At 50.5% G+C, this 13,089-nt stretch overlaps 1 protein-coding gene across 2 annotated transcripts in view; it reads right to left on the reverse strand.

Annotated features, from left to right (window-relative positions):
* The window catches only part of LOC144937662 (E3 ubiquitin-protein ligase SH3RF1-like), a 98,757-nt gene that overhangs the window by 16,444 nt on the left and 69,224 nt on the right, over positions 1–13,089 (reverse strand). The window contains exons 4-6 of one of the 2 annotated variants that reach the window (XM_078865058.1): positions 11,797–11,892; positions 9,290–9,685; positions 4,727–4,837 (exon numbers count right to left, since the gene is read on the reverse strand). In XM_078865058.1, the coding sequence (XP_078721184.1) occupies positions 4,727–4,837; positions 9,290–9,685; positions 11,797–11,892 (603 nt within the window). The remainder of the gene's footprint in view (positions 1–4,726; positions 4,838–9,289; positions 9,686–11,796; positions 11,893–13,089) is intronic. The other variant, XM_078865060.1, reaches the window with a different exon arrangement.

The raw sequence follows: 13,089 nt of genomic DNA on the forward strand, positions 1-13,089 counted from the left end.
CGCCCCTCCCCCCACCACCAACGCCCCTACCGGCTTCATTAACACGCGCTAACCAGCGAGGGGAAGTATGGTCAAATACCCACCATGAAAAGTACTGTATATAAACCTCATACCTCATGATATTAAGTTACATTAGGAATACTTTTTTCACCAAGTGAGAGCCTGCTTAGACAAGGAGAGTAAATTGTGCTAAAATAAATCTAGCATTGCCCTTGAAGAGTATTCGGTTTTACAACGCCGTCCTTTTTACGTTCACAATTAATTGACAATTCCTCGACCGAGGTATGGGGGGTGGGGGGGGTAAACTACAATAACAGTTGCTCAAAGGCCTGCAAGAATGAGCACTCTCTAAAATGTCTCTGTGATTGATGCAAATGAAGACGGGCGAGCACTGGGGGACCGGCCACCTGTGCGGCGTCTCTCTCGTCTGTCTGGGATAATGAGCGGTCCATGCGCTGTGCAAAGCAGAGGGCTCTCGTTGCCTTTGAAATCACCCCCAACAGCATTAATTTGCACCATCTCTCGCCGACATCAAACACCTACAAAACTAATTTTCTTCCATCACGTAATGGGAGACTTTTCCTCACGACTACTACGACGACAACAACAACAACACGCTACGATATTGCATTCCTCGGCGACTTGTTTTGAGTAAAAACAGATTTAAAAAGACACGCGCGCACGCAAGCACACGCCGGCTTACGGCCCGTGCTCGCTAGGACAAATAAGGACAGGAGGAATGTGGGTTATTCGCCCCATTTTTAAAAGGTACCATCTGTGAAAACAGGAAGCGTCGGGGCAGAAAGGCCCTGCCCGTCATACGGGGCAGGGCTTCAAGCCCAGCGACCGCGCTCGTCGCGAGAAGGCCGCGCGCCGCCGCCAAGACACAAGAGACCGCGTGTCACGTCCCGTGTCGCGTCCCGTGTCGCGTCCCGTGTCGCGTCCCGTGTCGCGTCCCGTGTCGCGTCCCGTGTCGCGTCCCGTGCCCACTAGAGCCGCTAAGCGACTGGAAACATCGCAGCCGCGACCTCCAACGAGGAGTAAGTAACGGAGGGGCGGCCTGGGAAAGTGGACGGCAACGTGCCCTCGTGTTTTCATCATCATCATCATCCGTCAGCCAGGATCAATCCACTGCTGGATGTAGACCTCACACCCAGGCTGTTGCCACCTCTCGCCGTTCTGCGTTGATGTAGTCCAGGACACGTTGCACTCTTTGGGAGCCACGCCGTCGCCATTCTTGCCAAATGGCCATCGTCCCCTCGCAGCGACGCATCCTGCACAAGCCCACTTGCTTTTCCTTACGAACAGCTTGAATGTCTTTAACCTGCGTTTGTTCCCTAATCCACGTGTTCCCCTCATCCTGTTTCTCTCGGGTAATCCCCAGCGTGGCGCCTTTGCATTTTACCGCAGTCAATAGTCAGCCAGTGCAACTGGATGATTCCGCTCAAAATTGACAATGGCACGAGGTAGGGTCAAGCAGCCAATGGGGCTCGTAATGACCGTGTCGGAGTCGATGACCCAACACTGCCGAGTTCCTGAGATCGAATCCGGGCTTCAGCCACCCGTGATTAAACCGGGTTCTCAAGTCAGCAAGTTTGACAGCCTCAACTCACCGCACACAAAAAAACACCTCCACTGCCCGAGAGTTACATGTTAAACACTCGTGGGATGAAAGCCATGCATTGTATCACGTTTAACAGATCGTGGCCGAGCTACCACCAGGTGCTGCCGAAGGGAGGCTTATTGAAGTGGCCCTTGTAACGTTCCTGGGAGATGTCTTCTTCTTGGGGTTGTTCTGACTTCACTAAACCAGGCTCTGCCGAGTGAAAGTATTTAAGGAATTCCAGGAGGAGTGAAGGATTCCAAGATGAAAAACAACGCCTCTGTTTTTAACTCTGGAGAAGCAACTGGGACATGCGGTGCAGTATTTTGCGATTCAATTCGAGGTACATTAAATATTCCCAACGGGACAGAATGAAACGCGGCCGTGAAATCCACACAGTGTCCCAACGTCAGATATTCGCAATGTACGTCATGTAAAAAAATAAATCAAGGCCTCGCTGGAAAGGGCATCTTCAAAAAAAAAACTCAAAGAATGTGCCGCTTTGTTGTTAAATTTATGCATGCGTGGGGTTGAAGCTTCTTGGTTACATAAAAGCGGCAGGACAAAAAAAAATCACCCAAGAGTTACCCCCCTTGTGACATTTAGTCCCTTGAACACAGCGGTGTCGGCGAACTGGGTTACAAACGCTTGTTCGGTTCACCGGACAGACATCTCAGCAGAGAGCCATTGCATCCCGACGACGAAGAAGATATCGGCAACGAGCAAACGGGCTCTTCCGACACGCGATGTTGCACGCTGGCAATTGAAGACGACGAAGCTTCCAGCACGTGGAGCGATAACCTCGGCGTCATTACCGCCGGCGTCGTAGGCTTTTGCACGACCGGGGAAATCCTCCACGGTAGTTGTTGCCTCTCGTGCATAACATCACGGGCAGGTCTTTAATTCCCACTCTGCTCTGGTTATTCTTCTCTTTAAAAACAAAAATGCGTAGCTTCAAGCAAGACTCAAACTGTGGACTCTGTAACCCTAGCCAAAACTGGATTGTCAGACTGGATTATTGGCGAGCGTGCTGACCATTAAGGCCACCCCAACCGCCAGTTTTCACCAATGTCCATCTCCCCTCTCGGGCCAATTAAAGTTGCCAGGTTTGGGCTGGGTGCATTCCCGTGAGCAGCACCTCTGGTTACATAAACAGCAGGTGGGACGAGGACGGCCATGGGGGGGTTTGGGGGGGGGGGTGTTGCGGCTACAAAGTGAAAAGCGCGCAAGGGATGTTTACAAGGTACAGGTGTCCTTTGGAACACACAGCAGCTGGAACCAGCGGGTGGGGTGTTTTTTTGTCTTCTCACAAACTTCAAGCCGAGAGGGCTTTAACGCGAGACGAACAAATTACCAGAAACTCGAGAGAGGGGCGCACAAGAAAGATAAACACGCCGATGGATGGATATGAATCTCCTGTCCAAGCAAGCTTCTACGCGTGATGGGGCGGGCAAGGTGATACAGCGGCAACACTTGATGCATTGTTTCGCCTACGTCCGTGAAGTTTGCTTGTTCTCCCCCTGTTTTGCATCGGTTCTTTTGATCTAGGCATTCCAATTTCCTCCAATAGCTGCACAAAACCAAGTGACTGGTACAGCGATTGGTCAATATTCCCAAATGCTCAAAACTGACCTGCAGATTGCTCGATTGGTATCGCGCAAACAGCGACGTCATGCCCCCTCTGGTGGAAACCTGGACGGACCCTCCTCAAGACAAGTCTTGAGACGGAGGCTTTCCCTGGGGCGAGCCAAGTGTTAGTTAATAATCAAGTGGGGTCTGAGGACTACGGTGAAACGTGCTCAACGACAAATGGAATTGGAGCAGGAATAGTAGGCGAGAGGTGACAGGGTGCTTGAATTAATTTACATTATGCGAAGGTGGAAAGACACGAGGAAATTTCGAAGTCAAATAGATATCCAGACATATATATGGACGGACAGATGGATAAACAAACAGGTAAATAGACAGTGGGGCAGACAGATACACCAAGACAGAGGGTAGACAGATGAGATGACAGATAAAAAAAAATTGGAATAAAATCAAATATTTTATTGTAATAATGTTACCGAAGGAAAAGCAATATCTTGACATTTCAGCCGACTGGCGTGCTGCTTCAGGAAATATTGAAGTTTACACAGAGAGAGAGTGAGAACCTTCAGGAGTCTAGCGGGCTCTGCGATGTTAAGCGACGGACTCGCTATCTCGCAATGAGCGACCAGCTTTTTTCAACATTTTTCACGTACACAAGCAGATTGCCTGCAGTGTAATGAGTTAGTACATCTTATTTATGATGCTGACATCTAAAAAGGCGTGTATGCACCACAAAAATCGCTCTGTTTGCGCAACAACGAAAAAAAATCGCTCGTGGAATTCGCACTGCTTTGTCCACATCCCGAGCCATTATTGTGCAGTAAGGGGCGTGGGCCATGCAAATAATAATAGCAATTTAAATGTATAAAGCGCCCCTTAAACAATCATTCGGAGGGCACTCAATGTCTGGCCCGCCCCTTTCCCTCAGTAGCTCCACCCCCCTGCACCCCCCGCCCCCACCCCCCGCCCCAATCCATAGCAAAAAACCAAATCACAGACAGACTTACAATTGACGTACAGAGAGAAAAGCAGACATACAGGCAGATATTTAGATCGACGGATAGGCAGAGGTCGCAACCGGGTACCCGATACCCGTACCCTACCCGATACCCGGGTACGGGTACCCATTTGCGACCCTGGTGCGGCCGGGTACGGGTAAGGAATCAAAACCCGTTTGCGACCTCTGCGGATAGGCACACAGGGAATGTGGAGGATAGGCAGGCAGACAGACAAAGACAGAGAGATAGGCGGACAGATGAGACTCTAGAGAGACAGACAAAAAGATAGAAATATACACATATATACAGATAGAAACACATGTAGACGGATAAAGACAGACAGGCAGATAGATGCGATTGTAAGAAAGATTGAGCGCCAGATTCATAAGATGTTAGATGGATACACAGACGAACCGACTGATGATAATTTTAGACACACATGCATAGAGGCGACAGGCAAACAAAGACCGCCGGACGGGCAGACGGCACAACAATGAGCATGGAGGCGCGACACCGAGCACATGGCCATGCATACCGTGGGGCCAGACGGAGGAGCCCCCTCTGTGTGGAAGGTGACGGGCGCTACCGTGGTAACTGGGCTAGTGGGGGCGGTTGTCACGATCAGTCCCGTCGTCCCAATGTAAATCTGGGTGGGGGAAACAAAAGTAAAAATGAATAAATGAAATCGTGAAAATCAAGCACACGGACGAGAAGGACTCCGTACAGCTCTGCCACGCGTGTCCGGGTTGTGCCACCACGTGCCGTTTGGCACGATATCCGACGTTTTGTCAAAGCCGTTCTTTTCAATGACGAAAACCCAGTCGTGCTGAAGGACTGGATTTCTTTCTGGTCTATATAATATTGTCAGCATGAAGAGCAACGTATATTTGCATCCCGCTTGGGTAAATACCAAGATAAAGAGGTGGACAATATGCCTCCCATTTCAGTCCAACCATTTTCAGCATCGTCTATAATTTCAGGAGCATTGGTTCAACACAAGCAACCTCCAGAACAGTTGACAGTCTCATCAGTAGAGGAGTAAGGCTTGCTTGAACCGATTCTAGTACATTGCCACATGATTTATATAGGAAAGGCCATGGGATGTGTTGATGGGATGTGTACAAAATAATGTTTTATTTTATGGGGTGGGACAGAAATGGGTAGGTGTATTGTAAGCGTATTTATTTCTTTACCTATATTCTCCACGACGACGCTAACATATTAACAACACTTTCTCTACGCTCGAGATGCCCGCACATTCGCAACTCCCTTCCGCTTACGTACACAACAGCAATACAAATCCACCTTCCTTTATTTCGCTTTCAGGCGGCAACGTGAGTCATGCGCGCCAAACTGAATGGCTTGCTGATGCAGAGAAGGTCACGGCGGGCTCGTTATTATTAGAGCATCGGTCAAACCCACGAACAAACGCGCACATTTAAAAGTCCCCACGGCCGCTTCACGCAGTACGATATATGCGCGCGCGCACGCGCACACACACAAGCCTGGCAGTATTCCCCCCAAAGCTAATCTGGCCAAGAACGAGAGACCGCCAGCCAATGGTGTCTGCCGCACGCCGGTCCTTTACAACGTCGAGCAGTTTCTCACCGATCAGTCTATCAACGGCTCTGGTCACCCAGCGTGCATTCTATGAACACCCACTGACCGTGATATGATGTCCCCCCCCCTCCCCACCCACGGGCACCTTATTATCCTCCGACAAACACGGACAGAGTGGGTGTTATAGAATGCAGGTGTGATGGCAAATTAGTTCTTGCAAGCCAGTGGCGCGCATGCACTCACGTGTAAGCACGCTCACACGTACGTGTGCGCCTATATAAACAGGCCACGAGAGATACTACACTTGCAACGCTTTCAAACCAAGGTTGTTAAGAGCATTGTTACATTAGTTCTGTCCGTTGAATGCACGGGGGCACGATAACCCTTAAGGTGTTCCAATTTGACAAAACTGTCGTGGATAGTTGTGCTGCGGTTCAGGATTTCTTTTAGTCAACTCAAGAGACCAGGATAGTCTCATTTGCAAGCATAATTGGTCTGCATCCGTTTGCCAGTAGGGGCGACGATTGCTGCCATGTGTATCATCCCAACTGGGTAAGGCTGCATTGGGAATTTTTAGAATTTGGCAAATTTGGACTCTACCGCCGAAAACACAGCCGCACGACTCTGGCGATCGACGCCGTGAGAATAATTCGCCGTGAAGCAGACGTCGCCCACTTTGACCGCGAATACACGCGCGGTAACGGGCGGCGGCCGCTGGCTTCGAAACAGCGGCGAACCTCGACAACAAGCGGCATAGCGCGCCTACGGCTGGGCCACCGTCACCGCCCTACCAAAGGAAGTTTGTCGAAATTGATTAGAAGGCTTGCCCAAAAACACGTGTGAAACATAATAAAAAGAAAACAGATGCCAGCACATATTTCTAGATTTGAAGCTTTCGTGACTGCAAGGATTCATATTATTAGGTTTTTTCGGTAAAGTCACGTAGGTAAAAAATTTAAATTAATCAAAGTAAAATAAAAATAAAATATAAATCACGACGTTTCGGAGGCAACACAAGCTTCCGTCTTGATACAGCTATCGTGCTGTGATGGTTCCACCTGAAGACGGAAGCTTGTGTTGCCTCCGAAACATCGTGATTTTTATTTTATTTTTATCAATTTTAATTTTTTACCTACGTGACTTTACCGAAAAAACCTAAGAACAGCACATATTTCTCCGGGCGTCCGTGCCCTGGTGGCAGCGCGCGAGCCTCGCTTCCACCGGCTTCACCTCCCGTTGGGCAACGCCACGCAACGACGTCACCTCGCGGCGTCGCGCGGCGATGTGGGGCGATGTGGGGCGATGTGGGGCGATGTGGGGCGATGTGGGGCGATGTGGGGCGATGTGGGGCGATGTGGGGCGATGTGGGGCGGAATGTCGCTGTGCGTCTCGAAACGTAACGCGATTATCCTGTTCACCTCGTCTCCACCATTACATTCATATGTACCGTTCTTAATTCTTACTATGGTCATCATCATGATGATGGATGATGAAAAAGTAACAAAGCTTTACCCCTGAGAAGGGTCCCTTAACGAATTTTACTGCCAATTAAAATATTCCCGCGCACGTTGGTAAGCATTGCAGAATCCGTTGCGTACGCACGATTTTTCTTCCTTGGTACATTTCTCACTCGTGTACTATGCGCGGGCTCAATGGCCATGGCCAGGAAGGTGAAGTCACCGCTTTATCCACTGCGAGAGTGGTGGAAGGAGCGTTTCAATGTCTGAGCCACGGGCTGCTGGACACAGCACTAAACACGAGCGGAAATATCCCCACACCCCCTCACTCATCCGGGATGGCGTTATGTAAACAAAGCACAGCGGCTAAAGAGCAATGGCTTCGTATTAACCAAAGAGAGACATCTCCAGCTATCCATGTCAAAGCAGATTGCTCGGAGGCATTTGTATCTTTCAGCAGGATCAAGTTTTAAAAAGCTTTTAGCCGGACACATCAAATGCACGCCCCTGCTGCTAGCTTTTAATGTGATAGAAACGCTAGAGCCGTTCACAGATGCAGCCCTGGAATCTGATGGGAAAGTTGTGACCACGGCATGGCACCGCACGCTCGCACGGCCGTGATCGATGCCGTTCACAGTTGGCACGAGGCGCTTTGTGTACCCGCAGGTGGCTGCGTTTTGGAGCAATTGCGCCGTGCCCGCCCGCCCGCCGAATTAAACCCCTCGCGTTCCAAGGCTCAACTGACAAAAGCGATTCTGCTTAACAAATTGCAGACATGCAACTACAACAGCACCGCACAATAAGGACAGAACAAGCGCTACAACGATAAGGTCAATCTAGCGTTCCCTGATAGTGTTGGCGAGGATGAACCAGATATGGGACGTTATCTTATCATTGTTATTGTAACATTTAAAAATAACCCGCCAGGTGGCTCGGCCGGTTGGGTGAGCTGTGCACAAATCAGAATGTTTCGAGTTCAAATCCTCGCCCATCACGCCTCCCATTTGAGAAGAAAATCACTTTTACCCGATGCCTTTTATAGGGCTATTCCTCGCTAGCAAGACGACTTTTACATTTACCGTTCACCAATGATCACCCCCCTCTGCTGCCCATCACTTTGGAACACAAGGGTATACCCCCCCCCCCCCGCCGGCCCATAGCACAGCTGAAATCTTAACTTCCCCGAGTGAAGTCGAATGACTCTTGTCCAGAGGGCACGAAGGCACGGCTAAAAAAAGCCAGCCTTACCTTTGTACTCGGGGCAAAGAAAACAGGCCTTCATCCTCAGCTTCACATGTAACTTTTGACATTCACGTAATCACGTATATCGCGACAGTCATCTCCCAAACAGGGGTGGTACACAAACGATTGTATTCATAAGCTGCTGGTCCTCGCAGTGGACAGAGTAATTTGCCAGATGAATCAATTCCCCCCCGCCCCCCCCCCCCCCCGCGTGTCTTGGTTGTTTGTTTCTCGCGCACTCGAGGTGAAAGCTTCAACCCGAAATCTACAGCTGCGGCGACGTATCAGCGAACTGCAATGTCCCCCTGATGTGCACGAGGAGCCCACACCGGTGATAACAATGTTGTTGACAACCGCTATCGTGGGGCGGTCGCGATGATGGTAGGGTCGCCGCCACCACTGGAGGTACGAACAAAGAACAAACGAGGAATTCTCATGAGAAGAAGACTATCTCACAAGAGCGGGAGAGGTTAGAGCTCCACGTGAAAAGCGTCATCTTGAGTTGTGTATTTATTATTATTCATACACAACTGACAACAGCCAAATCTTTTATTTGCCCTGAAAGATAAACAGATTTCCGAGGGCAGCCACTGATCAAACAGAGGACGATCGTGGGAAAAACCAGGTCAGGTGGCAACCCTAGATGACGATGATGATGTCGACAATTATGACAACAACAATGATGTTGTACGTAACTACAATGGTGATATCCGCAACAAAATGACACCAACAGCAATAACACTGATGACGACAACAACAACAACAACGATAATACCAGTGGTGGAGACAACAATAGTAACGATGATGACAACAACACCCACCCCACCCACCCCACCCACCTGGGAGGGGGCGCTTGACGACAGCCCGTTCCCCGTGGCTGCCGCCACGATGCGCGCCGCCGCGGCCGGGTTGCTGGACGAGATGAGCACGGGCGCGCTGATGTCGCACGAGTGCCGGTGCTGGTGCGCCGCCTGAGCCTGCGCGCCCGCCCCGCTCGCCTTGTTCGACATGGTGAGCGACGTGAACGAGTGGCGCTTCTTGGCGTTCTTGCGTCCGGCGTCGCTCGCCGCGGCCGACGCGACCGAAGAGGTGACGGAGGAGGAGGCGGAGGAGGAAGAGGAGGAGGATGCGGAGGATGCGGAGGAGGTCGACGGCTGAGGCTGGCCCAGCGCTTCGCCCAGCGTGTGGATGTTGGCCGACTCAAGGCCGAGCAGTAGCTTGGCCATGGTGTTAAACTACGGGGGGGGGGGGGGGGCATAGGGGTGGGGGGGGGGGGGCGCGCAGCTCATTAAGCTAATCTTTTTTTTAACGAAACTATTAAACAGGTAAGGCCCACTGAGCTATGTAGCTCTTTTTCAGAAGCGACCTGACCCTCACAGCCAAGTGGCTCGTCACACGGACATTTATAGCAGCAGCCACAACCCCCCCTCTTGCGCAACAATACACCTCCAGCAAGAACTCCACTCTCCATATTGCTGAGGTTTTTAATCTCGTATATATATACTTCTATCCGAGGTCGAAAGCATTGATGCATGAGCCCTGTCCGTCCGTCCGTCTCTCCATAGCGGAGCTGGATCTAAAACTCTTGTGAAGATGAGCAAAAAAATGAGAATGCACCTGCAGGGCAAAGTCGTGCTCCGATTCGGGACGTTACCCCCCCCCCTCTTAAAAGTCGGCCGCGCCGATCAAAGGCTTGGTAGCCAAATCCCAGGGACGGAAAGCAGAGCCAAAAAAAATCCAAATGCACGTTCACTCTCGACGGCGACCCGTCGGCATCCGTACCACTAATTAAACACTTTCCAAGACGAGCACACGTTGGAAAGCAATTACACGCGCAATCGACGCGTAGGCATGATTTCATTACCGGGTTGTTTAAACGTGGACGGGCGGGGGGGGGAAATGCCTGGAAATAGCAGGGGTTTGTCGGCTGTACTCGAAATGTGAATGTTGTTGTGGATTTACTCTCCAACACATCGGTGTGCTGAAGTACTAACTAATTGGCACGTTTTGTTTACGTCACAAACCTTAACAATTGTCTGCGTCGGGTGGTGGCGGCTTTAACGACACATTTACATGTACGGGATCTGAACCAAACAACCTTTATGACTGTTTGTGGGCTGGGGCTATGAGGCAGGGAGGAGGTGCACGCGCAGCACTGGATTCAAGAGTCCATCTGAGCAGTGCTTTGAATGTCATTCACCCTCCGATGGTCTAGATCCTGCACAGCGCCATACAAACGCAATTTGCTGTTCCAGACCAATGCCCTTGCATGCACGCATTTTTCTCCAGGTGCTCTGGCTTTTTTTCCCAGACTGCCGGATAATTATTAAACGAATTGGCCAAACAACCCATTGCACCCCCCCCGCCCGCCCGCGCCCCACTCAGTGAAATGTTCCTGGGTAAATAAAGGGACCAATCAGTGTTACGAGACCACCGTTCAAATTATTTCCTGCTGCAATGGAAGGATTTTGTCCAAGATTTGAATGAGCTGGCGCAGGAGGCTGAATTCAGAACTCGGCGTTGACAATGGTGAAGCACGGGCCGGGCGTTGAAGACGGTCCTGTGGGAGATGTTGGCCGTGAACCAGCGATGGATGCTAAACGGGCCCTGCGGGGTTAATAAAACTTTGCACAAACAACAAGAATGCACGATAAAAATAGTAATCGTCCGATATCACTGCTTACACCTGCACAGGGCTAATTAAGACGCATGTGCCTGTCATAAAAACAAAAGTGGACCGTACCACTTCTACAGGAAGGATGGGGGGGGGGGAGTTCAGTTTCATTTAATTTGCTGGCCCGCCCATGCTGGACATCCGTGAAAAAGAGCTCCATAGCTCATTGGACTCCTCCACCTGCAGTCGAAATAAAGATTCGATTCCGATTGAAATATCCAGCCGGAGCCGGCGTGTAGCGTTGGTCTCGCCTGTGCTTCATTAGGAGTTTACCATACACCGCTTTTCCCCATACACAGTTTTCCACTGGAACATCAGGGCCATGCTACCACCAAAAACCGTTAAACCAAACCGTGAAACTGTAGACTAACGATACACAGGGGTGTGGAGCTGGGGTGGGAGGGGGGGAAGCAGGGCAAGGGACAGAGTTAGTTATTTTCGTCAGTATCCTTGACCGCATGACCCGGGCCGTCGAAACGTTGGTTGTGCGCGCGACACGTCAGCGCCGAGACTCTGGTCCTGCGGTGGAAAACGCACTGCGCGCCTCCTGCGCCGTGTCAGGCTGGATCGGGGAGGACGGTCCCATTGCAGCTAGGTTCTACAGTGCCAGAGAGGCGACGGTATCATTTCTTCGGCTCACTCGTTTGCAAGCGCGGGTGCCCGTCACCTTACCTCCACAAACGAGATCGGGAAGATTCCAATTTTGTCTCCGAGCATCCCCTCGGCCCAGTTCTCATCCACGCGCCGGATGACCGTGAGCACCTCATCCTGGCAGATCACATGCGGTGGAAGAGAAAATGTATTCCGGTCAGCATTGGGATCAATTTGGCCTCTTGTATATTAATGACACTGTCCACGCCAGATACACACTGCCGAGCAGAATAGACTTCTGGATCAGATTCTGAGCAACGACTGTCAGAATGGTGGCCGATAACCCGAGATCCAGCAAGATTTCTAAACTTTGTAGATTACGTGGGGCGATCCATTGATCAATAACCCGCTGATTTCTAATGACCCACCCTTTTACTTTCTGCTCAACGGGGGTTTGAATATTGTGAAAGCAATGACTCCATATCTTACAGAGGAGTGTTTAAATATTTAACTCGTTAATTGAGATTGGTGGGTGACGTGTAGAGGCTTTAAAATAAAAGGTATTTTTTTGTACTCGAATTTCTCCCGATTCTATAAAAGGATCACCACCCTTTAGATTTTATCAGAAACTTGGGCACGTAACTCCCTTCCATCTCTCAGCACACTCAGCATTACATTTAAGTGCGCACGCACCCATTGTCTGCATGCCCAATGAAACCGTTGCGTAGGCCTGCATACAAAAACAAACATTGTGTATATATACACACAGGAGTACAATTAATCAATTACCCCTTGCCCACATGTCAAGCAGATTGGCGAGGAGGCGAGGAAAACCTGCTGTGGCCAAAAACACACACAGAATCGTTAGCTGCTAGTTTTGCCAATAACAAGCGGGGGTAGTCTGGCCAAGTTGGGCTGGTTTTATTACTTACGCCTGGAATCCTGAGCTAGCTCCATTATAAAGCCGCACGGGGCTTTGTCGAAAGCAATGACATGAAGGGGATACCTTGAAACAGCCTTTTGGGTATTTATAAGAGGCTTTTGAAGTGGATGAATCCAACGGAGGATTAATGGGTTGAAACGGTCGGCAGGGTGGCGCACGTGGCAACGCTTGCGCCTCACAGGAAGGAGAAACCGGGTTCGAGTCCTGACTTGGGGCGTCCCTGCGTGGAGTTTGTTTTTACGTCCCTGCCCCCCCCCCTCTGCACGGGTTTCCTCCCATGGGGGGGGGGACAGGCGACATCATCGGTGTCGACGAAACATCGCAACGTAGCAGAACTCTCCTGGAAACATATCCTTCTGGCCGTTCGACTTGCCTGGGTAGATGAATAATAATTATTCTCTAAAACGTCCTCAGCTTAGCCACACACTGGA

Source organism: Lampetra fluviatilis, chromosome 19, assembly GCF_964198595.1.
Source record: "Lampetra fluviatilis chromosome 19, kcLamFluv1.1, whole genome shotgun sequence".
Classification (NCBI taxonomy): Eukaryota; Metazoa; Chordata; class Hyperoartia; order Petromyzontiformes; family Petromyzontidae; genus Lampetra; species Lampetra fluviatilis.